The 27738-nt window shown below is 36.0% G+C and overlaps 1 protein-coding gene across 4 annotated transcripts; it reads right to left on the bottom strand.

Annotated features, from left to right (window-relative positions):
• LOC140990861 (uncharacterized) lies at positions 1–27686 on the bottom strand. 4 transcript variants are annotated; one of them, XM_073460690.1, is made up of 24 exons: positions 27140–27682; positions 26371–26730; positions 19326–19458; positions 17347–17522; positions 15715–15788; positions 15491–15526; positions 15320–15410; positions 15081–15140; positions 13284–13467; positions 12454–12647; positions 11398–11499; positions 10027–10137; positions 7058–7123; positions 6855–6953; positions 5813–6058; positions 5592–5726; positions 5351–5455; positions 4291–4599; positions 3988–4175; positions 3815–3917; positions 3597–3742; positions 1368–1447; positions 1069–1244; positions 2–529 (listed from the first exon to the last, which is right to left on the bottom strand). In XM_073460690.1, the coding sequence occupies exons 1-24, from the start codon at positions 27485–27487 to the stop codon at positions 140–142; spliced, it is 3912 nt and encodes a 1303-aa protein (XP_073316791.1). In that variant the 5' UTR covers positions 27488–27682; the 3' UTR covers positions 2–139. The 4 variants fall into 4 exon arrangements, with proteins under 4 accessions (XP_073316792.1, XP_073316791.1, XP_073316794.1 ...); XM_073460693.1 differs by lacking the exon at positions 27140–27682 and adding an exon at positions 21930–23198 and having other exon boundaries at positions 26371–26505; XM_073460692.1 differs by lacking the exons at positions 26371–26730; positions 27140–27682 and adding exons at positions 21930–23198; positions 23519–24661.
• Between the last annotated feature and the right edge of the window lie 52 nt (positions 27687–27738).

Genomic DNA, 27738 nt, shown 5'->3' with positions numbered 1-27738 from the left:
AAGATTAAATTTTTTCCAAACAACTCAGCATCAAAGTTCGTTCAAAGAATGAAAGTGTCTTCTATTCTTACATTAAACAAATTACAACAGATAACAAGTGAAATTCTAACCACAAGCATGTAAAAAAAATCTTGATAGTTCAAGATTTTTCATCGTCTTTTTCAATGTTCGCAACTTCCACAGCTGCGTCTTTTAGAAAAGATAGTTGTGCAGAAATAGACAGTTTTTCATGTTCTTCAATCCCTTTTTTACCCGTTATCACTTCAGATTCTACATTACAATGAACATGTACGAATTCTGATGGATCACAGGGATTTTCGGATTCTTGGCACAGTCCTTTCTTGTCAAGAACTCGAGTAAAGTCACCATTCACAGGGCAGATGACTCGTGAACAACGATTATCAAGTAGTTCTTTCACTAGATTTTCGTCCTTGGTTGTATTCACATTTGCTCCAGAATATGCACTTCCAGGAATATTGATAAGTAGATCATGCTCTATGTTGTTACGTTGGAACCTTAAATCAGAGTCCTGTAGACAAAATGAGAACAAAATATTCTATACTAGATAAGCCGGGCATTTCAGATCATGTCAAGGTATTAAAACACATGGAGATTGCAAATTAGAAAATAAAATTTAAAATCCTGCGAGGAATATACCATAATGAAGGAACACAACTTTTGGTACTTGTTTTTAAGGCAGGCATTTCAGATCATGACAAGGTGTTGAACGCATGGAGCTTGCAATTATGAAATCATAAAAGTTGAACTCTGATCGACAAAATATAACATACTGAACACAAAATTTCGGAACCAATTTTTCTACCTGAATAACGATGGATCACGATATAGCAGAACAAACTTCCAAACACAAGAAAATGCAAGTCCTAAACTTTGTCAAGATGAGTACAGATCATTTGTCACATTATACCCTGTTTTCTGATTTATCGTGTACGTCTTTGAGACTCGAGCTAAACTTTCATCAGCATTAAAATGGTTTCTATGATATCATCGACCAGTAAAAACTTGTCAATAAAAAAGATGCTAATTTTAGTTGGACTAGCACACAACCTGTACTACATTATTGATATGCCAAGATTTGTGGGGATCTGTGAGGCCATTCATGATGTCTTTGAGTTGTTTCTTAGCCTTGTTTCTAGCAATACGCCGTTCTGCACATTGTGCAGTGGTAACAGCAGCATGACAAGCAACACAAAGGGTCCTCATGTTCTCTAGTTTGCATTCACCTGGACAACTCAATAAAGAAAATTCATCAAATCAAAGGTGTTATTTTGTTCATGCATTGGAAACTTGAGTTCATTCTTCAAATAGCATCGATATTTTCAGAAAAAACAAAATAAGACACGAACCTCCCCCCTTATACACGGGTATGATGTGGTCTGCATGCCAAGCATTGCCTTCTATTGGGTCATGAACAAGCTTGTCCAGTCTGAAAAATTCCAATCAAAAACTTGATTCTAACGAAGACAGATTGAAATACAACAGATGCATAGCTCTCATACCGGTTCTAAACAATTGAAACAACTTAGTTTTCCTGGCACCCTAAAATCATCTACTCCACAAATGGATAATGAAATGGAAGGGGCTACAAGCTTTTGTTAGAGGCACACCAAACATATCATGAACCTTAAACAGTCATTTGCTTATGGATAACAACACTATCCAGTCATTTAATCCACTTTTGCACTTCATTCAGATTGAGAATAGATCTACATAAATGTTAAAACAATGCACAGAAAAACCAGCAAAACTCCAAGTCAGCACAAGCCACCAAGATAATCATGTCCAAGGCTGACAAACCAATAAATTGTAAGGCTATAATGAGACCAAAAATATTTTACTAAACATGGAACGTGTGTGCATGGCTTATTTTTTATGTGGTGCATATATTGCATTAATGCCTTCCACTTTATTATTTATTATTATTATTATTAATCAGTAAAACACCCGAGAATGAAAAATATAACCCTTAAATAATCTAATTAATTAATTTAACTATACGGTGCATGTGTGCACTAGTGTCTTCCACTTTAATATTCTTTTTTTTGAAATCCTATTCTAGGGGGTGGGAGAACTCGAACTTGAGTCACTACAATGAGAAAACTAAGTGAGACCATTGGAACTAAAGATCGGTCTCTTTCACTTTAATATTATTATTATTATTATTGTTAATCAGTCAAACAATCGGAAAATGACAAAGATAACCCTTAATCAATCTAAACTAGTGTCATTTACACGCGATGCTATATATACTGATTACTGATTAATTTTCTAGATATTTCAGGATGATATGATAATTAAATATTCAAAATTTTAGGTAAAGATAAAATAATATTTAATAATTTCAAAAAAAAAAGTTAAAAAGAAGATAAGATATGGTAATAAATTATAGATATATGATGAATTAAATATTCAAAAGTTTAGACAAAGATAAAATAATATTTAGTAATTTCAAATTTTTAAAAAGTAAAAAAATATTGTATTTATAGATAAATTATAAATAAGTTAATTACTCTTGTGAGTTATCTCACATCATCCAAATTAAGAATTTGAAGTTGTATATGTGGACTTGGATAATCCTCTTCTTGAACTAGTTTTAGGGTGGAGTTTAGGCTTAAGTCCATTATCTTAACATGGTATAAGAGTTCAGACCCACCGTTATGTGTTGGATTGCCCTAATAGGCCACCTATTAATATCTTGAAAACTTCACACCCCAGATATTCAATTTTGGGCGTGAAGAGGGTGTCTTACTTGTCTCACATCAGCTGAATTAAGTCTTTGAGAGTTGTATATGAAATTGAACAATCTTCTTCCTTTAGCTAGCTTTTGGGTGAAGTCAGATGATATTACAATTGTAACTTTCATTTAGACTTCACCAATAGAGTTCTCTATTTTAATTATATAGTACAAGTATAGAACCAAAAGTATAGATAATTAATTTAGTAAATAAATAATTCAAACTCACACTTTTAAAATGAAAAAATATATATAAATAAAGATTAATTAAGGAGCACTCTACCGAGATTGGAAAAATTACAAAATCTGGTGTCCAAGAAAGACAGTTTCTTCAGCACGAGAGCTTTACAAGCAACCGGGGCTTAATCTTGCAGCGGCTAAAAAATTTGAAAATAATTAACCCAATTCATCACTTGCTCCTTAACCACCATATTAGTCAACCTCTAATATATCTTCTTCCATCACTTCTAAAACATAGAAATTAGTTTCTTTGCTAAGAATGTCATCCCCAGCTTTCAATTTGAGAGGGGAAAAAAAGATTTAAATCAACAACTATAGTGTTAAAAAAAAAACTTAAGGAAAAATGGGGAAAAAAAAAAGGATGGGGATGCCGAGAATGAACTCTCCACTCTGTAGGGTTTAGAATTCGAAGCCCGAAGGTGGAATGAAAGAATTCCAAGTGAAATTGAAATTCTTCTCAGAACAAATTTTATTTTAATGGGGATAACATAAAGTAATTTCAAATAGAAAATAAAGCTAATATATATGTAACGATATTATAGAAAAAAATGTAAAAAGATATGACATACACCAGTGTTCTTTTCGAGTAAGAATAACTTACAATTTTTTGTGATCTGCTATTTTTGGAGCAACTTGCTTGATATACATTGGTCTCTTTTCAAGTGATAGAGGTCTTAAGTTTTCAACAAGTCGATGACAATCTAATTGGCAATGCGTGCACATTCCATTCTCAATTTGGAAAAGACCCTACAAACCTCATAATGTTAACTTGATTGACATAAGCAATAATAAGCAATCAGACATGGTTCTTTTTCAAACCTCGCGAAGAAATTTGCTGCTAGTTCGTGAGCAATATTCTTCAAAGCAATTCAAATTGCAAAAAAGGTCCTCAAAGAATTGAGGCGATTTGGAGTATTTATTCCTGCAATCATGAACTGATCAAAACCTCATTCCATGTTTCACCAAAAAAAGAAAAAGCGAACCAGACCTACTTGCAAGGAGTCTGACACAACTTGCAGAGTGGTTCATCCATGTTAGACCAACCCTGCGTGTAAAGTTGCTCTTTCTGGCCATTACCACCAGAGAGATTAACTTTTCTCCGGGAAGCATTTGAGGGTAATGAATGGCTGATCTCATCCATAGGTGTTTTACGCCTTCTACTTCCGCCTCTCAGTAGTCCCTGAGAAATGAAAAACAATTATGAAACAAACATTACCACATAGCACGCACACAGTTGAATGACGACAACTTGATGGTAAGACATCTAAGATAAATTCTATGATCTACATACATACCCCATCATTATGATTAATGCTTTCGTTTAAATAACATAATTCACAAGACAGTGGGAGTTGTAAGGGCTTGCCAATCAATTTCCTCTTCTCAATAGGCCTCAGCTTCTTCCATTCGTTAATGAATTCCAGAAGAGCTCCTCTGTACATTGGATCATCCTTGATAGATTTATCAGAGATTTTATCAACATCATTTGCGAGTGGGCAGCACTCAATTTCCTCTGGCCGGAAATTTTCAAAAATTGGCCTTGGTCTAGAGTCTGCTCCTGGGATGCAAGAATACAAGTGGATCCTTCCGGTATACTTGCTAACCTGAACGGATAAAAACTTCAGGAAGAAACAAAAGCTTCTATAAATCTACAATGTGTTTGTGTGCGAGTTCAAGTTACATTGCCATCATTTTATTATGGACAATAAGCATTCCTCAACAAATGTCCTAGCTAAGGAACTTTATAAGGTGAAACATGTAAATAACATGATCGATGAATATACTAACCTCGGGTAATAGTCACCTAAAACACAAACTTTGCTATCCCTATGTGTGGGAAAAAAATTGTTACTATGAAGGTTTACCTAGTAACAGGTCATCAGTCAACTAAAAAAGTGAAATGTAATGGTATTCACCTCCAGAGAGCAGTCAGGATCTCAGTATTCCCACCTGTCAGTTAGGATCTCAGTATTCCCATACTGTCAGTTAGGATCTCAGTATTCCTATACTGTAGAATAATGAGCATTCGGCTAACATGCTTTCAAAAGGGACTCAACAATCATTACATCCAAGTTCGGAATGGACAAAATTCATTCTCGTGCTTGAAAGGGAGAATTGAAAACATGAATCCTAGCAGATATTCTGTTTTAAGTAGATTTTTCTTTATTGGTTTAGAGATTTTTTTAGCTGTGTAGTTAGAAAAGATTGTTGCAATTTTTCTACATAGAACATAGATAAGCTACTTCCACCATATATATACTATTATACTGCTTTGGGATGATAAAAATATCAGTTTTTCCCTTAAAAGATCTTCACATCTATAACATCCCAGTGAAGCAAAACTCTGTAAATTACCTCAAACCGGAGAGCAGTTGATTGGATGGAACTATTAGCTCCAATATCGACTTCATTGATGCATCCAGCGTTAGTTAATGTGGTTTCATTGAACACAGCGTCAACCTAGAATCCGCGTTGGATAAACTCAAGCAATCATTACAGAAGTGATTAAATCACAAAATTCTTAAGCAATAAACAATGTTAAATAGATCATTGGGATCATCTATTGCACTAGGTAAACACGACATTCTCATCGTACCTTCATTTCTTTACTTCTGCTGTCAATAATCTCTACAACACCAAGTGAACAAACAGCAGCTTCATGTCCAGCTCTTGCAGCAAATTCCTCATCTCTAAGAATGGCATGCTTTCCATTTAGCTCAAGTAATTCATTCTGAATCCATATGAAAAGAGAACAAGGAACAATAGTCAAGAGCTAGGTTTGAAGAAAATCCAATTTAGAAGCCAACAATGAAATACTTCATAACGATTCTTGTCCCTCCATGATGAAATAGCAGTGTGATATTGTTCACCACAACACTTATCCACCGGTACGTGCAAGTCACTGGATGCCCTTTCAGAATGTGAATCTTGATCAGTGCAAGCAGTGTGGGATTTCATGATCTTTTCTACAGGTCTATCCACATTTTCTATCTTCCCAGGGATTAATTGCTTGCTTTTCTCACTTGTTTTACAGGCAGTCTCAAGATAAGAAACACTGTCAACCTGTGTAACAAGGACACATATAAAGCCTGGATGTATAGAGCTCCTCAAACTTCAAAGACAGAACTGAGGGGGCAAAACATAGATTTAAAAAATTAAGTACAAGCCTTTCAATGTAGAGGTCCAAAAGGAAATTAAGATCATGATATCCGTATCATATACAGAGATGTCCAACAAATAGCCTTGTAAATATTAAAAAATAAAGGAATAAAGAAAGAAAGGAAAAAAGAAGAAGAAGAAGAAGAAGAAGAAGAAGAAGAAAAAGAGAAAAGGTCCTGATATAAGCAAAATATTGGAGTAAAGCATCATCCACAAGATTAATACTGAAGTCCGCTTACAGAAAAACAGTTCACAACTATGTAGGTTCCAAGTAAAAACAAATGTGTATTTAATAACTGATATAATGTTTCATTGTATCTACAGTCCTCTTGCAAATTTGCATATCTTACTCAACAAACAAAAAATCTGAGAACAAAGGCTTGGGTTATCTAGAAATAACGAATTTGATTTTTCACATAAAGCTACTGATCATAGTTGCATTCAGGTAAACTCCCTCCTGCTAATTGATATAATTCAATTATGTAAATTGAATTACCAGTCTACTTTTCTGGTCAAATCTCACTGAAACAATTGAGTAACCCTTTAAAAATTACATTCAGAAAAGCAGCTATGACATAACTGCATACATGAGTGCTTGTATTTATTGTTCAAATGTGTAAATTATATTTCATACTTGATGCAATGAGAATACAAAATTCTCTGGGAGAGACATGTTATATATATATATATATATATATACCTCTATTTCCTGTATTGCATCATGTTTCCCATTCACAATAGATGAAACTCTAAGTAAACTTGTATTCAACCGCTGCCAATGTAACTCATCAGAAGTATCCTGAAGGATGAAAATAATAAAACATAGAGAAAATAGTTTAAAAGCTGAACATGCCTTTCTGGAGTAAATGCAGGAGCAGAGGGAAAAAAAAATTTCTGAGGCACCTTTGCACAGAAAATGTAAATGTTCACCAATCTCTTTTGCCCATGTCTATGAGCTCGATCTTCAGCCTTCAGACATTTGAATAATTACTATAAGCATCATGAAATAACTAATTGACTAAGTTTTTGTAGAAAACAGCAAATATCAATAACATATTCATTTTATTATTCAAAGTGACTGGTCAGTAAAAGCTGATCAATATATATATATATATTTTTGATAGGAAACTAATTTCATTAGAATAAATAAATAAAATAAATAAAGATTACATATTATGTGCGGTTGAGAATTCCGCAGTACAGTAACAAGACTACTAACATAAAGAAGTCCTCAAAGAGAACAACATACAATACTTATGCCCATACAAAATTCCAATTCCTCACTAAATCTGAAACACTTAAATGATTGAATTGATCCAAGTTGATCGTCCACGATGCGACCCTAAATTTTATTTTCTCTCATACTTGATCGATAGACTCGGACACATCCTGAAAAATTATGCTATTTCTTTCCAACCAAATGGACCAAAATATGCAATGAATTATAATGGCCCAGAATATTTTGAATTTGTTCACGAAGGGACACCCTGAGTTGACATGAAAAAAGTCTTTAGCTTGCCTTGGGAAAGCCCATTGAATTCCCAGTTCTTCTAACACTTTGAACCAAATTCCTCTCGCAAAGGAACAATGCAAAAGTAAATGATCTTGATCCTCTTCATGATTTTGGCATAAACAATCCTATCAAAAAAAAGATTTTGGCATAAACAACACCACTGCGGTCTCAAAACACACTCCCTCCACCTTCTCTGGACCGAATCACATGTAGGCAACTTTCCCAAGGCCACGATCCACGAGAAAATCCTAATCTTTTGTGGGACATTAACTTTCCAAATGTTATTAAAAAAACTGAATGAAGGGAAATTTGAAGAATGGAAGAAGGAATCGTAAAAAGATCTAACAGTGAACGAACCTGAAGCATCCCCCAACCACACTCTACAATCCTCGAAACCCGGCTGCAATCTGACATTCTCTAGAACTCGCATCAAATTAATGAACTCAAGTAACTCTCCCTCAATAAGATCTCTCCTGAATCTCAGATCCCAAATTAAAGAAAAACTACTCCCACTATTGACGACTTCTACGAAATGACGTATAAGTTTATTGGTAGAAATGGAAATACAAAACAAAGATGGAAAACGGACTTTAAACGAAGACTCTCCCTCCCAAACATCCTCCCAAAAGCGAATGATATTACCTTGTTTTGGCACTCCCCTGACCAGTTGATGAAAATCCTGATAGGACCGAGATATACACTTCCAAGGACTTCTGAATGTCGCCTTCTCCGCCAAGCCCAAGTCCCACCCGTTATCCTGAGTCCCATAGATGCTCTTAATAATTTTTTTCCACGACGACTCCCTTTCCACTGAACATCTCCACCACCATTTACCAAGAAGAGCCTTATTCCGGAGAATAACATTTCCCAATCCCAAGCCACCTTTATCCTTTGGTTTGCCTACCTGCTTCGATCCTACCACATGGCAATGATTCTCCCCATCACCACCATCCCACAAAAAATCCCTCATCATTTTTTCCATCTTATTTGCTACCCTAATTGGCACCTGGAACAGTGACATGAAATAAGATGGCATGGCACAAATCACGGCCTTTATCAACGTAAATCGCCCTCCCCTTGACAGGAAAGACTTTTTCCAAGTTGCTACTTTCTTATTCATTTTTGAAAGAACGGGTTCCCAAAAATCTATCTTTGTGGGATTACCTCCCAGCGGTAACCCAAGATACTTAATAGGCCACCTTTCTTTTTTGCACCCAAAAGTTGTTGCCATAGCCTCTACTTCCTCCTCCAAACAATTCAATCCCAACACCACACTTTTGCTCAAATTAATTTTCAACCCAGAATTTGTTCCAAACACTTTCAATAAATCAACTATCGCCAACACATCGTTTCTCGATTTTGCGATGAACAAAGTGTCATCCGCAAACTGTAAATGCGTTATTTCTATTTTATCTTTCCCTACTTCGAGTCCCTTGACTGCATCTACTGCCCTTGCCTTATCCACCATCCTCCCCAACACATCGACAACTAAATTGAATAGAAATGGTGATAATGGATCCCCTTGTCGTAATCATCTGTCTCCTTTTATTTTCCCACATGGCCTACCATTAATAAATATTGAAAAAGAGACATTACAAACACATCCTCTTATCCACTTCCTCCATCTATCACCGAATCCTTTTTTATGCATCACGAAATCCAAAAATCCTTTCCACTGATCAATATAATATAGTGAAAGGCTGGAAGCCAAATGAGAAAATAAAATGACTTATAGTATGCTACAGAGAGTGGAATGCATCCCTATATGATTAAAATATTACGACTCAAAATTTGTGGAGCAACCTTGAAACAGGCACCATAAACTTCTCATTAAATAAACCAATGCACTGGTATAGTGCAATATAGAAAATAAACATAATGACCTACACAAGGAGAAATAGAAATTTTGAAACATCTATATTATCCCCTCCACCAAAATGACAGCAAAACATAAAAAATGAACCAAATTTCCTGTGCGAGAAACTGTGACTATTTGAATGCATAGGGAGGTTGGATCAAATATGAAACATTGCTAATCAAGTTGTGTGTTTCATAAGAGTAACTGATTGATCCAAACACGATGTTCGATTGTTTCATAAAAAAGTTCCAGGTTAATATTTCAAATAAAGTGCCAATAATATGTTGAAATAAATAAAATCATGATTTACTGAAATAATAAATCACGGTTAATAAAATTCATAATTCACTACTCTTTTAAGAAATTAAGAACTTTAAAGAAAAATGAATCTAGACAAACAGATAAGTCCTCAATTAAATTCGGTAATAACCATATTTGGATTTATATAACGTTCATGGACTTCTTAGAAGGAGGGTTCAGAAAATAGACAGTCGAAGGCACCTGTTGAATTTCACCAGGTCTTGTCGGCAATTCCAAGAACACGACATTGTCAGCTGATGTTAGGTTAAGTCCGGAGCCTCCAGCACGAATGCCAACTAATGCAATTTTAACCTATCAAAATTCAAGCAAATTTGTTGTCACTAGGTGAACTGAAAGAACTCAACCTTTAAGTGAGAGTTGCAGCATAAATTTTACTGGCTCTTTAATGAATTCACTTTATCAGTCCTTCAGCCAAGTCAGCAAAGAAGTATATGAAACAGGAAACCATAAAACTATCACATCAAAGTTGGTTAGGGATCAGATAAGTTGCTAATTTACTTTCAGATGTAAATTCTATTCAGCATATATTATGGGATACGGTCCCATGATTTCAAGAAATATTCCAATAAATCTTTTAATTCTTATTTTAAGGCACATCTATTTTGTTCCCTCTTGCTGTCATCTTTGCAGGTCAAAGCCAGATATGCCAACAGTATGATTGATTTCATTGGAAAGAATTCCAATGATGCTAACATTATACCACCCATGCCATCGGAGCCTTGCAGCAGTTACTTATTCCTCAGTCCAAACTCACCCTGTTCAAATACTTCATTCAATTTGTGCTCACAGATTAAATGGACTAGGCTTTTGAAATTGACGTCAGGAAGTTTGATTTCACACGCTCACTTTGATATTGGTATCAGGAAGGTAAATTCCGTATGCTTGAAATAGCACGAGTCATTCGTGTATCCCTATATTTATGTACTTTATTTTCCATTTTGTGAATGAACAATTATCATCTGCATAAATTAAAGCATTGAAATTATATGCAAAGCATATACAAGCGCATAGAAGTATAGATCAGATACTCAGATCTATCATTCATAGTGCCTACTTTATGAATTGTTGATCAGCCTTCCATGTGGTGAAGGCTAGAGACCTTTTGGTTTCAAGCTGAACACTTCAATTCATATGTATGTCTTCAATTCAATATCATTTTTTATTTACATTTATCATAATCGATATTTTGTAGTATCTTAGTATCTATATTAGATATAGGCATATAGCTTTCAATTTAAATTTATTGTGCTGCATGTGAGAGATTTCTCCCACCCCATTTTGGACATTTGTTCATAATTCCGTGCCTCATACATAAATCTCAAAATCTTTTCGCACAACTCTCTTATACTTTATTTAAAATTTGGTCAAAAGTTTGCCATTAATAAAGGGATTACAGTGTAAATTCAACAGGAATCTAACATCAAAATTTCTAAAGCACAATTCAATTTTAATAATTTTCAGGAAAGCACAACCAAATTTAGTTAGTGTATCACAAGCATAAAACCGGAATGTAAGATATGGAAGGAGCAGTGTTGAAGAGAACAAAAAAACCTCTTTTGATGACTGGAAGGAGTGAATAGCTGCCTGCCTGTCGCCGCCAGTTATTGTGCAATCAATGCGAACAAATTGAATTCCTTTCTCGCATATAAACGCCTGTGTATCAGGCATCAGAAAGAACATCCATATTGTATATTCAAAGAAAATATCATATCAAATAAGCCAGCAAATAAAGTATTTTTATTGTAAAACCACCAGGTAATGGCAAACGCGGAACCCAATGGAACAAACACAGAAAAATTTTCTGCTGTGTGGTTCACATGAAGATTGAGATTCAATGAGAGAGAGAACTCACATGATAGACAATTCATAAAGCCACCAACTTTTCAGGCTTGATAAATGATCGAAAAAACAATCAAAATAATGAAATGTGTATGTATCATACTACAACCAGAAACAATTTTTAACATCATAAACACAATACTTAGACAATTTACAATATTAAATGTAAAACAACCCAAGACCATCTAAAAACTGACATATAATGGTGATACTATAAAAATTCGCAGTCCATACATGCAAAACTAATCCCAGCATCCTAAAATATTCACTCACATGTCCAAATACTAGTAAAACCTATTCAACACTTGTGTTATTGTGAAATAAGTGCCAAAATACTGATAATGAATCAAATATTGTGATGTATGAAACTAAGGATTCTTTCGAGCTTTGCAGATATAATAGATGGGACCATGAGGGTTTGGTGGGTAAAGGTCCTCTACTTAATGATCAGGAGCAGTCTTAAACCACCAGGGTACCAACAAAAAAATTCTAAGAAATAGCAAAATAGAAAGAAAACTACAGAATAATTTTATAATTGTCTCAGCCACCAATAGAACGACACAAAAGACTCGAACTGGGTAAAAATTCTAACTTACAAGAAGCATATAAAAAGAAAAAACGTAACATACTCCACAAGTATCAACAGAGATATGAATCACAGGAAGCAGATAATAACAAATTATTTTTCAAGTACAAAAGTATCGCTGACTTATCGAGCAAAAAACTCACAGGCACAACTTCTCAAAATTAGAAAGTAAGAAATCTCACCTGCACTCCATCGAGCACCTTATGATGAAAAGCAAATATTATCATTTTGTGAGAACTCGAACTTCCTTCATTTTTTTCCACTTCATCTAGCTCAGTCATGATTGGATGTAGAGACAGCCACTCAAAGAATCCAGGTAGTTTGGCAATACCTAGTGCTGAGAGCTTCGTAGACAAAATTTTATTCATTTCATTATCTGCGTAGACATAAGTTTCGTTTAAATGCATAAACTACTGAAACATATCTGAAGTGAAATATAATTCAACACATTCCCAGAACTCAGATCGTTATCAGTGTTTTCATTTTTGCTATCAATAAAATATCCGAATGAGACTGAGAGTGGGATCCCAAAAGCTTGACAAGTTTCAGCATATTCCATTGTTAAGTCATTCATGAGAGATTAGGAGCAATAATGAAGCATCTAGAGTAGTCTGCCGATTTGCAAGCACTCTGCCTTGGATTATTGAAATTTTAAGTTGCGACTGTGGGGCAACAGAATTCATTATAATCTTGACGACTGTCATACTGATATCATGATATCAGCATGTCGGAAGCTAGTTAAAATTTAAAATCACAAAGCTCTGAAATAAGGAATCTTACACGGATTATTTGAAATTAGATTTTTTCTTTAAAAAACTGTGCCAACCAACTAAATAAATTAATGCGCCCGAGCTTCATTTCCAGTTCAGGTGAGAAAAGCACCATAAAGCCACCGAGGTTGGCAAAAATAAATCCTCAGTCACACAGTTCGAAGAACATCTTTCATGATTGTGGACTCATTAGCCAGATTCTAACCAAAAAAAAGTTCAATCGAAAAGGCATCAATCAATACCTTGATCTTCATCAGATATGTCAAGCAGTGCATTTTCAACAACACTGTCTGCAGAAACATTAACATCTTTCAGCCCTAAAGTTGCCATTGCCAAACTAATATCTGATCTTTTCAAAATTAATTTTATAATTTTCCGGCGTTTAGGAGGTAACTGCAGCAAAACATGCTCCTTTAAGCGCCTTATCTGTAGTGTAGTCACAAAAGAAACAAATATTAGAAGAGTATGTTATATTGCAAAGAATAGCAGAAAAAAGATTAACATGTATGAATAGATTGTATCCAAAATCCAAATTACCCATCATTAAATTTGATTGCCCATTTAATCGATGAAATTTGTGAATTTAAGTCAGTCATCTATATTTTGAAAACACCAAAAAACTGGATATTCTTTAGCGCTGTGCGTAAATTCTACTTCACAAATAGGAAAAATACCAAAAACTAATATTGTTTCATATAGTTAGAATCCATATGCTAACTTCCTCCAACACTCCGTGTTAGAGAGACTTATCAGTTTTTTAGGATTCCATAATGCTTGGATTTTAATATGATTATTTCCTTCCAGCATTTGGTGTTTCAATCCATAGAAAGATTTTTACCTCCAATTTTTTACACATAAACAATAAAACACTTTCTCCAGATATTATCTACTTCTAACATATGAAAAACGAAGAAAACTCTAACCAACTGAAAATCTCGTATTACCTATTCTTGATTTGAAAAAAAGAAAAGAGTCAAAAGACCGATTATAAATTTAATTTAACCCCGTGAAACTGGTGGTAATATTTATTGTACACAAAAGTAACTTCAGCTAGCTACAGAAACCACAATGCTGAAGGCCCCAGATAATATAGATTTATTAGATCAAGCGCACTTGTTATTTTACTAAAAACTAAAACAAATAAAAAAATTTGCAATTCAAGTCTTTCAAACGCAAAAAAATGTGAATAAATTTTCGATCTTTGTGCCACATTTTAACACCTAACATACACACAGTACGGTTTGTAGACCTCATGGACAACATTCAAGCTTTTACTCATGCTTTGAGACTAATGTTTTTCTTATATCAAGCCAATGAATTGTTTTTGGGTAGTGTTATTAATTCGTCAACTTCATTATATTCTCTTGATAATCATTTGCCAATTCAGTATCTATTATCATCCTTCACCTTCTTCATATTACTCTTACTAGTCCCAATTTCAATTTAATATTGATTCCCACCACCAGCCACAACTTCTTAACCAGGGGTTGGTTACTTGACGTCTCTTCACCTTATGGTAGAGTGTTTGAGCAATTTCAAACATATAAACAATTTGACACCAAAAAAATAAATCTACACATATTCACACCACTTTTTTTTATAGAAACAAATACACATTTTCACACCACTAGACAATTCGACACAATTTCATTGTTGAGGCCATACTGTTGAATCAAATGTGGACTTAGATTACTACGATAAAAGTTGTTAGTTTGAGTTTTCTAGTTAAAAGAAACTTAAAAAGACTAGAAAACAATTAACCAAGTAATCTAAATGTGACAAAAATGGCGCATTCTAGAAACCCCACTTTCTCTTTGGTTGAGTGATGGCACGGGTATTTGGATTCTTTTCGGTGTTTAAAACTTTCATAAAAGTAGCATCTGCTTACGGAGTTGAATAGTCATTTTTTTTAAACAATTCTTGTGACAACCACCATCAACTACAATCTATATAGTGGTACAGTGAACTTGTAAAAAAATCGTTTTGAAGACTTGAAAATGAAAAAATCAATTTCCAAAAGAGAAATCATATTGCATTACCATGACACTTTCCTTCAGTAAAACATTCAATTCCTCCAAACGTATCCCCTTTGAAAAATCCTACAAAAAATATATTGATCTCAAATGTACTAAAAAATGTGATACAACTGAAAGTAAACAATAGTGAATACAATTTTGCCTCGAGCAACATCATAGCCAGATAAAAGCTAGGTGAAGGCAAAATTAGACTGCCACTTGAAAGAAAAATAAACAGTTGTAAGAGCAAGCCCAAAAGTTACCTGAAAAACATTTCCTTGGCTACCCTTGACAAATTTAACAGAACAGTAAGTTTTTGCAAACTCATATTTGGTCTGCCCGAGCAAACCTGGCCTGCAATAATTATAAAGCATTACCAAGAGGCTAGAAACGTCAAGAACTATCCACTGCATAAGAAATGCTTCAGTACTTACCATAACATGTTTACCTGATGAAAAATGTCATAAGGCCTATTATCACCTAGGAAAACAATCACACGAAATGAGCATTCATTTAGATTTGAGATATTAGTGCTCATTCAAAGTCAAACAACCCAGGAGAATGAGAGTATAAAATCCCATAAGCACAAAAGAAATCAGATAAGAAGTTTGACATAACTAAAAGACATTTGATTTAAAGCAAAGATGATTTCAACAACCTTGACAATGAAGGAGTTCCAGATAGTAGAATCAGATGCTTCACCTTCTTAGCCACATCAAGCACAGCTTTTAGCTGGAAAAATAGGGGAAACAAGAGTGTTGACTCAATAAAATAATGTGAATATTATTTGACAATGCAAAATCCTGAGAAAGAACTATCTTTTAAGGATGGATATAAAGACCAGAAAGATTAGCCAAAAGAAAATTAGGCTAATGAGCTGCAAGTTAAAGTAGCAAAATTATCATCTTTTTTAAATCGGTTATGAGTTCCTGATATTGTCATTTTGCCAAGAAGATGAGATTCGCCTTTAAACCTCTATAAACAAACATGCACTAGAAATCTAATTAAACAAAAAAAAAAAACTAAGCCCTTGAAGATAATTCTTAATTATGCACCTTCTTGAGTTCTTCCTCATTTAACCTAACCAACAAGTAAAACGATTATCCGTCTCAACCAACTTCAGCTTGGATATCTTCATTATTCATCTCAATTCTCAAAGACCATAAAATGAACAAATCCATTTAGAAACTTAATGAATCAATCCAGTATACATCCACTATACTTACAAACACTTGAATGGGTATGATATGAACACCAGACTTACTTCCAAATAATATCAGCAAAAAAAGGAAAAATCGACTGCAGCAAACAGGTTAACAAATTTTATATCAATCAAACAGTAAGTTTTCACAAGATAATGACCAAATCCCTTCTCAAGAAGATGGCCCCAGGAGAAGGAAAAATATCCTAACTGAATATATTTTCTCTCTCTTACCCAAGCAGGGCTAGAAATGTCTTTACAACTCAAATCCTCCCTAACAATGACAAACTCCCCTTTATTTATCCTACTCTCCCTACTGCATGAGCACTCATTATTTTCCCCTGTTCGGATCCTTCTAGTGTAAACCTTTAGTATAGAAGCCTTCGAAATACTAGGGCCATCTTGCCAAATTCACTAGAACCCCCAAGCCTGAGTCCATAACAGAGTATGGCTTTGCAATCTTGTACAAAATGAAACACCTTATTCTCTATATCAAAAGGTTTTCGACATTAAGTTTAACCCAAACAAACATGTTTTGAGGAAAAAGTTAAAAAAAATCAGCCATATCCAACTATATAGGAGTCGATATGCATTTGTTTTATGCCAATCCTTCACATAAAATTAGCTTTAAGCAGATGCCATCTATTTGTACTGGAGCTCTCTCGTTTCAAATTGTTATACTGCTTCCCCTCAGACCGTGTAGAAGTCAATGCTTACCCACTATGCAACACCTAGCTACCCCAGATTGAAGGAATGATGCTGAATTTAACAAATCAAACTTCATTGACCTCCTTCCTCGAGTAGAGGTCGGAGGAGGAGAGAGAGATGTCTTTTGGAATATCAATTTCATAAAGAACATGTGCAAAACTTATAGAGCGCATAAACAACAGAAGTAAACATGTGAATAAATAGAAACCCCATAGATTCAACATACTTCAAGGTGGCAGCCATGAATACAAGATGGCTAAAGGTTGAGAATGAGTTTCCATGTTTTCCACATTTTAAGTGGAAAAAAGCACCACCACAACACAAGCCAGTTTCCATCTTCATATATATCATTAGACAGAACATAATTGGAATGTAGTTTACCTCATCCTTTTCTAATGATTTTTTGCTGCAGCGTAAATGATGTGATTCATCGATTATCAAGGTGGCCCATTCCTGTTCCAACATGCTTTTCTGCAGACGGCGGAGCATTGTGTATGAAATCACCACAACTCTTGGTTGCTCAGTTAAACGTGCAGGATTGTCTCGATGACCACACACTGTCAGGGAAAACGGAAGCAACATGACTTGAACAAACTTTACAGAACAAACTTGAGAAGGCAAGAACTAGTACAATACTGCCATGAACAACTTTAAACCATTAGTACAAAATAACTTCGCCTAAAACATAGTTTTTAAAAATGAAAAACTTTAAAATGTGCATATATAAAATATATTTATATCAAGCTGCATGTAAAACAACTGCTGGATATTATCTTAAAGGTTTTGGAATGATGACAATATCGATTGTGAATTCAACTGGCTACGAGAAACATACATCAGTTAAATTCACAATATTCGGCTAAGACAATATCATAACAAGTTAATAAAGAAGTTGAAGTAAAGTGAGCTATTTTATTAAGTACTATGGCTAAGATAAATCAGACCAGAAAAGCAGAAAGTTAAAAAGTAGTAAGAAATTTGGATGTGACAACAGTAGCGACAAGTGAGACAGAGAAAATCAGCTCAGACACATTGGTCGATTAGCCCATTATTTTCATGGCAATGGCAAAGGCAAAGGATAGACCAAGCAACAAACAGGTCAAGACAATAGGTTCTCAGTCAAGACAAAAGCCTGTCAAGTGTAACACCTCGACTGGATCAGCTAACTCAAAAAAGAAGTGAATCAGACTACGAATATAAATTATATAATACACTAGAAAGTATCCATGACCCATCAAAGCAACATGATCAAATCTTGCCCCAAAACTCAAAATCCAAAAACAACCAGAAGATTTGATGAACTGGTATTTAGGCTAAAGATTATTATTAATTTATTATGTTACCCAGTCTAAATTGTTACTGTTGGAGGCATAAGTTTATTTAAAGAGATTGAAGATAGAAGATATTAATCATGAGAAAATTCACAAAGCTTTCAATACTAAGAGCATACAAAGTTTTGCAAACAATATATGTCAAAGAAATCAGGCTCGCTCTCAGTTTAAGAACAATTTGTTCATAAGAACAAAAAACTCAATAGCTATTAAATACGTTGTATTTATTCAAGTGATTTATTGGGTCTAGTACTCAATTGTCGTACGGAATACTCTACTTAATCTGATTGGATCTAGAGTATTTCGAGCTTAGAAAGTTACTGAGTGGTGTCTAAGTGTCTGCAATTAATTTAGTCTGTGAAATGATTCAAAAGAATCAAATCTTCTAGTGAGTTCTTTTGATGTGGAAAAAAAAAAAGAAGACGTTGGAACATGAACTGCCTTTGGACCTCAATAAATCTCGTCTTTGTCTGCACTTCTATATTTTGTTATACTATTGCTGTTTGCTCATATGTTCTCTTAATCAGATTTCTTTTAAAACTTCCGTAGTATAATTTACCAATTAAGCAAAATATAATTTTCATAGAAATAACGAAATTTTAACCGTATTAGTGAGAAAATCAAGTTCTTGAGCTGATATTTGATTTAATTAACTGTTTAGATCTAAAACAGTTTATTAGCATTTAGCCCCCAACTCAAGTCTGTTGAGTTAAGATCACACCCTGGAACCCAAAAAGAAGAGTGAAGCAACTAAAAAGTCAATCATCCATTTTGAAAATTTTATTATATGTACCCCACGAGAGAGAGAGAAGGCATGAGACAAAAACGGTCAAAAACAATAAATTACATTAAATATACATGGATGCAATCAAGACAAATAGCTTATGCCATAGATGTATTTCAATAAGAAAAGGTGGAGAAAGCAAAACGAAAATGAAAACAAAAACGAGAACAATTTCGAAGACCACAAGCAGCATCGCCGAGTAAAGAAAAGAAGACGAAATAAAATGATGAATCTAAAGAAGTTACCTAGGTGTATATCAGAAGGCGTACAAAAAGGAAACCAACGCTCCAACTCTTCTGCCCATGAATGTCTCAAAATTGCTGGGCAAACAACAAGTATGGAACCTTCCTTCAAGAAACAACCAGCTATTGAAATGGCCTACGAAAAAACAAGAGCCGTGATTAATAACAATTAACAAGTATAGTTTCTCTGAGCCTAAGTTGGAACCATAAGCTTAGTTCAAAATGTACATATGAACTAACATGAAAATCTAGCAACCACACAAACAAGAGTGGAAAATTCAAGATAGCACGATAAGTCAGGCACCAGCAATGGTAAATGTTATCTGGAAATTTAACCATAGCACAAAACGAAAAAGGTAAGAATAAATAAAAACACTCTCGAGAAACAAAAAAAACCTTCATATCTTAGAAATTTAATCTTCATAACTTTCAATCTTAATCAAACTTCTATGTAACCTTGTCAACAGATATTTGACAACAGAAAAATATTGGTTTCGGTAAACTCGGTAGCTTAAGCCAACGCTGAACTATAAGCTACTCGAGATACTTCCGCGACTTAAAAACCAGAGCAATCTTGGAGGTCTGCACAATGGTGGACAAAGCAAGCTCCCTCCAATTACCAGAATCTACATCTCACATTGCTACAAATCATTTCTTGAAGATACATCATTTATACCCAAGTTCCACTACATCCTTAATTATATAGCCAAATATGGATGACTTCTGTCGCAGAAAGTAGACGAGCCATGGGATGGGAGAATCTGAATAATATTATTGATCTATGAAAAAGAAAAGAAGTACATGATACATCTTTTACAGATCTAGTCTGCCAAATCTAGAACCTAGTCTAGCGAACAAAATCTGATAAGGAATTTAAAATACAAACTTATTTATCCTAACAACTAAGTAGATAATGGTCAATCAACGCTCCCTCTCAAGATGGGTCATACAAGTTGATCATACTCAGCTTGGAACTTAAATCCTCAAACACAGGTCGATGAAGAGATTTAGTTAATATGCCCGATACTCGCACGTGTGTATGAATAAAGTTGAGGTCAATGATCTTCTCCTCAATCTTTTCACTTATAAAATGTCTATCCACTTCAATGTGCTTTGTCCTATCATGGTGGACCGGATTCTTCGCTATACGTCTAGCTACTTGATTGTCGCATAGTACCTCTAAAGGTTGACTGCCTTCAAGTTTCAGTTCATTAAGTACCCTTTTCAGCCAAATTCCTTCACATATACCACTGTTGCGTGCTACCACAAACTGTTTCTTACTTCTCCAAGTCACCAAAATTCCCCACACAAATGTGCAATAAGCTGATGTAGAGCTTCTATCGACATGGGAACCGGCCCAATCAGCATATCTCTGTTTAAGGATTTCTTAAAGAATAATCCTTTTCTCGGGTTTCTTTTGAGATATCTCAAGACTCGATACACAGCTTCCATATGATCTTTTGTGGGGTTGTTCATAAATTGACTGATGACACTAACAGCAAATCCAACATCAGGGCGAGTATGTTAAAGGTAAATCAGTTTGCCAACTAGCCTTTGATACCTCCTTTTGTCCACTAAGGGCTGTCATTGTTTGCTCCAAGTTTGACAGTAGCATCCATTGGTGTATCTACTGGTTTGCACCCCAACATATCGGTTTCTTTCAAAAGGTCTGGCACATATTTTCCTTGAGAAATTGAAATCCCCAAAGATGATCTAACTGCTTCCATACCCAAGAAATATTTGAGGTGTCCTAGATCCTTCATTTCAAATTCTTTTGAGAGTAGTGATTTGACATGAAGCACCTCTTAATTGCAATTTCCAGTGAGAACAATGTCGTCAACATAAACGATAAAAATAGTGATTTTGCCTCCTTACAAGTGTGTGACAAACAAGGTGTGATCAGATTGACTCTGTGTGTAGCTATTTCCTTTCAATACACTCAAAAATCGATGGAACCAAGCACGAGGTGATTGCTCAAGGCCATACAAAGATTTCCTTAATTTACCGACTTTGTTGACAGTCGACTCTGCCTCAAATCCAGTTGGGAAATCCATATAAATTTCTGCCTCGAGGTCTCCATTAAGGAGGCATCTTTGACATCTAACTAAAGCAAAAGCCAATCCAATTTTGCAGCAATTGACAAAAGGACTCAAATGGTGTTTACTTTGGCAATAGGAGCAAAGGTTTTTTGGTAGTCAATGCAATATGATTGCGTGTATCTTTTTGCTACCAATCGAGCTTTGAACCTTTCTATGCTTCCATCAGCTTTGTGCTTAAATGAAAAGCTCCACTTGCATCCTACAGTACGCTGCCCCGATGGAAGATCGATAATGACCCAAGTATCATTCTTCTCAAGAGCCTTTATTTCATCAAAGGCAGCAGCTTTCCAATTTGGATCCTTGAGGGCAACTTCTATGGTTGATGGAATCTGAACCTGGTCTAATCTGGAAACAAAGACTCGATACGCAAATGATAAATAATCAAGAGAAACAAAATTACATGTAGGGTGAAGTGTACAAGATTTCGTGCCTTTCCTCAGTGCTATAGGCCTAGTATCATGATCAATATGTTCAATTACAGGAGAATTATAATCAATAGCAGTCGTACCTTGTATATTTTCAACAGATATTGGCTCCGAGGGAGAGTCATGGGTATGCTGAATCTGTTCAGGGTGTTATTTTCTCCGAGTATACACTTTTAAGCGGCTGATTTGGTGTAAGGCGAGGAGTTGGTTCAGGTGCAAACGTATGGATTGTTGTTTCGAGTGGTTCCAATTGTGGAAAGGTTAGGTTATAGGTTCCCAATTATGAGATTCACTCAACTTTGTCTTCATCTGAATCGAAGATTTGGGGAAAAAGGGATCACTTTCGAACAATGTTACGTTCATGGAAGTGTAAACTTCTTTGTGATGGGAGAGTAACACTTATACCCTTTTTGGTTCGAATCGTACCCAAGGAAGATGCACTTGATTGCCCTAGGTTCCAATTTCCCACGATTATGCTGGTGGATGTGCACAAAAGCAGAACAACCAAAAACTTTGAGGGGTATATTATGAATGAGGTTAGAAGTTGGAAAATAAGCTAAGAAAGTATCAACCGGTTAGTTATAGTGGAGGACACGAGATGGCGCACGATGAATGACATATGTCACAGTTAGGACCGCATGGCCCCAAAAATGCTTTGGGACATTGTGTGGAAAAGTAAAAAGCGAGCTACCTCAAGAAGATGACGGTTTTTGCGTTCTGAAACTCTATTGTGTTGAGCGATATCGACACAATAACTTTGATGGACAATTCCTTGGCTCTAGAGATATGACCCTAAGATAGAATTGAAGTAATCTTTGGCACGGTCGGTTTTTAAGACTTATACGGGTCGAATATTGTGTTTGTTTCACAACATTGCATTGTTTAAATTGTTGGGACGTCTCAGATTTGTCCGTCATGAGAAACACCCAACAGAAACGGGTATGGTCATCTACGAATAATAAAAACCAACGAGAACCGGTGATATTTTTCACACGAGATGGACCTCAGATGTCATTATGAATTAGTGCAAAAGGTTTGGATGGCTTACTAGGTTGTGGTTTGAAATTAGCATGTATATGTTTAGAAAATTGGCACACATCACATTGAATAAACCCAGAGCTTTTATTACGAAACAACTGAGGAAACAATTTTTCGAGATACACAAAATTGGGATGCCCTAATCGATAGTGCCACAACAGGATGTCACTATCACTAGTTGACTGAAATGCAGAATTAGAAATTAAAGAACAGATGTTGGTCCAGGTCGTGGGTGGTGGTGACAAAGGCATCTTGAGGAGATACAATTCTGCACAATTTTCAGCATTGTCAATCATCTTCCCCGAGTCCAATTTCTGAAAAATACAAGAATTTTGGGAAAATTTAGTGATGCACTTCAAATCCCTACTGAGACGACTGACTGATAAAAGGTTACAACCAAGATCTGGAACAAATGATACAGAATGTAATGTCAAATCATTTGATATATGTACTGTCCCAGAGCCAAGAACTTAAGCACGAGATCCGTTGGCAATGCGAACCGAGGAAGATGTGACACATGGGTTGTAAGACTACAAAATCCTCAAATTTCCAGTCATGTGCTCCGAATCCCCGGAGTCAATAATCCAAAAATTGGTTAAGGCATGCCGTGAAAGTAGTGCAACTGGAGAATTACCTCTGTGTGCAACGCTGCCAGCACCAATAATTGAGGGATTGGAGTTGGGAATTGCCTAGCTCAACAACTTATGAAGCATCTTGAGTTGTTATTTGTTGAAGGATGGTGGATCTTGTGCAGGACTGCGGGAGGTTCTGTCATGACAGAGTTAGCATGTTTGTTGCGGGCAGCTTAACAATTAGCAGGCTTCCCGTGAATTTTCCAGCATGTCTCCAAGGAATGGGTGTTTTTCTTGCATTTTTCACAACAGGTTCTTCCTGAACGCATGGTCTGACTTGGGGCTGAAATATGTGAAAATTATCCAGCAGGAATATCTGCAGTATCAGCATTCGAGAAGGAAGAATGTGTAGGTCGATGAGAAGCAAGTGCAGAGTCTTCCAATAGTGGGGCTGTGGAGGACGAGCCCAGCATCAATTTCCGCCTACTCTCCTCATGGCGGAATGCCGAAAAGACTTCCCGGAGTTTAGGCAATGGTTTGATTGCAAGAATCCGCTCACGTACATCATCCAATTGATGATTGATCCCCAACAAAAATTTGAAGACACGCTTTTGTTCAATAATGGATTTGTGGCGTCCGTCATCATCAGAACTTCCATTCATAAGCTTCAAATAAATCCATTTGTTGCCAATAGCGTGTAAGGGTTGAAAAGTATTGTGTGACATAAGAATCACCTTGTTTCAGATCATTAAGGAGGCTCTCTGTCTCGAATAGTTCAACAATATTTTCCTTGCAGGAATAGGTATCTCGGGCAGCCTCCCAAATCTCTTCGGCAGTGGGATAGAGGAGGAAATTTTCATCAATTTCAGGAATCATGGAGGTAATAAGCCAAGACATAACCATGTTGTTCTCGGATTTCAAGATTTTAAAACCCTTTGTCATCTTTCTCTAGACAACGTGATGCACTGGATAACAAAGTATCTTTGCCTGTTCCGCAAATGAACATCTTCACTGATTGGGACCATTGCAAGTAATTGTGTCCATTCAGTTTATGATTTGTGATGGGGATGGCCATGTGATATGAAATTCTGGTAGAATGTTGGGTAGGGTTTAAGGAGGATGCATTGGGTGGAGAAGATGGATCACCCGGTGCTGTGGCCATGCCGTACTTTGTCATCGTCCACTTATGCTCTCTGATACCATGTCCCATAAATAGACGAGGCATGGATGGGAGAATCTAAATAATAATATTGATCCATGAAAAAGGAAAGGAGTACACGATACATCTTTTATAAATCTTTTTTTTTTTTTGATAGGAAACATAATATTTTATTTAATGAAAGTTTTTAGTACACTAACAGCGGATGAGTGATCCGCAAAATATAAGAGCTAAGCATTTTCGTCAAACCATTACAAACTTCCAATCCCTAACAACATCTGAAATAGCTAAATGATCAAGCCCTTTGATTCCTCTCGTTGTATTCGCAACTCTGAACTTGATGACCTCCCATAATTCGCTTGCGCTGATGTGTCTGTCTTTGAAAATTCTGTTATTCCTCTCTAGCCAGATGGTCCAAAATGTGATGTGTACTATGACATACCATAAACTAGTAGCTGTGCTCTGTGTAGAAAAACCTGGCTCGATAATGAACATGTCTCTTGCCCGCTGTGGAAACACCCACTGACATCTGAGCTCTTGCATAACCCTACTCCATAAATATCGTGAGTAGGAGCAATGCATCAGTAGGTGATCCTGAGTCTCTTCGTTGTTTTTGCATAGCGTGCACCAGTGAGGGCTTAATGCGCTAGTTGGCCATCTTCTTTGCACCGAGTCAGAAGTAGGAAGTTTACTCAGCGCAACAGTCCACGAGAAAATCTGAATCTTTTGTGGGACAGGAATTTAAAAATCTAGTCTGCCAATCTAGAACCTAATCTAGTGAAAATAATCTGATAAGGAATTTAAATTACAAACTTATTTATCCTAAAACAAAAGTAGATAATGGTCAATCAACAACTTCCAAAGAACTATAAGTTGTTACATCCTAAACACTAGAAAAGCTTTTACAAACCAATTTCCAAACCTTGAGGTTGAATATTCGCAAGGTTCTATAATTTGTTATGTGCTAGTCGAGCGCCTACTGCCTGGCGGGGACTGGACGCCGCTAGGCGGATTCCACGGATTAAGCAGAAATTGAAGCATTAATATGACATTATCAATTGTATTATCCAATTACCACACACACACACACCATATGTCCATACAAATCAATTTCTCTCCCTTGCTTCGGAAGTCAGAACAACATAAAATTGAAAATTGAAAGATGAAAATGGAGTTTGGTGTTAGGGAGCCAAAAAATCGGTTTTCTTGTTGGTCGTTGGTTTAGGGCCTATAAAACTGGTTGTTGTTTGAAGCCCAACACAAAAAAATATCAGGTTTGAAAAATAGAAGAAAGCAACATTCAATTTTTTTAAAATTGAAAGCCCAAACTGAATGCCCTACAGTTCCTCGGCACCTAGGCGACTCCTAGGCTGGCGGACTAGCACTTTTACAGTGCGGTCAGCCGGCGCCCAGCGCATAAGCGGCCGCCTAAGCCGATTTTTAGAACACTTATATTTCGATAACAGAGAACTAAATATTTCGGTAACAGTGAAGCTGAGGGGTGTCTGTGAACCTATAGTACTCCTTATGTTCGCAGAGTTAGCACTCTTTAAAGAAAAAATATAAAGACGAGGGAAAATAATGCAATGTAAGTATAGTGTCCAAAAACCCACTAATTCATTATCAACAACTATTGCATAAATGGCATAAATGAAGATACCTAGAATAAGAGTATAAGAAGGAACATATATCAAAGTGGCTCACATAAATGATATTTAAGAAATTAGGTCAATGAGAATTGAATTCAATGATCACCTGTAGAGTCTTTCCAAGACCCATTTCATCTGCAATAAGACATCGACCGCCCCTCCTCAGTCCAAAACGAACACCATCTAATTGAAAAGGTAGCAAAGCACTTAACAATGTTTTTGGAAGCTCAGAAATCAATTCATCAACCTTCTCATCAGGTATGTGTTCTGGCCTGCAAGGTATCCATTTCCCAGCGGAAAATGAATGTGAAAGCCTCTCAATGACATTGAACGTTCCCCAAGGTATCTCTTCACACTCAATGCCTTTACAACTCTTTAGAGACTTCAAAACCAACAGATAATCCCGAACCCTATAAACACAGGCTTTTCCTCCACCAGTATTTTGGGTATAGTGTGATAACATGACCTAATCAACAACGCAAATAATATTTAAAATAAGGAATATTCAAACATTTGATATCGAATTCCAAGCATAAACCAACAACCACCAACCATGCAAAACATCACAAATAAAATTTGAACTAACAATTGTTCAAGAAATCCAAGAACCACCAGCACATCGATAACCACATGAAACTTTATTATTCAACTTCGAATCAAGGAGCATTCATGGAATCCAAGATCCACCAGCTATATAGATAACCACACCAAAATTTACTATTTAAATTTGAATCGAAGGTTGTTCAAGGTATCCAAAACCCACCAATTATTTCGACCACAACCTAAAACCAACCATCCCTTTTCTTTAAATGTCCACTAAATAAACCGATAAACCAATAAAATCCAACAACGTTACTCTACGACAAGCATCTTACATTAGAGAGACAATCTCTGAGTTTCTCGAAGCAAAGGGCTTCACCAGGAAACTCGAAACCCTCAACAGCAACAGGGGTCACGGAAAACGAATCGAGGGAGCAGATTTCGATCCGGGCCAGGAATTTCTCAGTCGGACCGAGTGTATTTGGGACGGACTGTTTGGGAGCGTGAAGATCGGTGGCGGGCTTGGGAGAAGGTTTACGGCATCTGAATAGTTTCCACGGGTTCTGGTGGGAGGATTGTTCGGCGATTGAGAGAAGGGCCTTGCGCTTGGAGAGAGCCACGGCCCGATTGGCCTCGGCACGTTTTCTTTGTTCTTCTGTAATTTCTTCCATTTTTTCTTCCATTTTTCAAAAAGAGAGCGGGAGAGGAGATAAGAGTGCCGACATTAGGAAGATTTAGATATGTAGACCCTCACAAAAAATATTTTCCCTTTTTAAAAGGATATCTGCTTCTCTCCTCTTTCTCATTATTTGAAGAATCGGTCCGTTTCTTGTTTCTCTCTTCCCATTCTCAAAAATCACAGCTTTCGTAGCAGTAGAGGAGAACACCAGACTAGACTTCCAATAGCCAACAAGCAGCCTGTCGGACTTCCGTT

This window comes from Primulina huaijiensis, chromosome 13 (genome assembly GCF_012295235.1).
Source record: "Primulina huaijiensis isolate GDHJ02 chromosome 13, ASM1229523v2, whole genome shotgun sequence".
NCBI lineage: Eukaryota > Viridiplantae > Streptophyta > Magnoliopsida > Lamiales > Gesneriaceae > Primulina > Primulina huaijiensis.
This window is presented reverse-complemented; position numbering and strand designations above follow the sequence as displayed.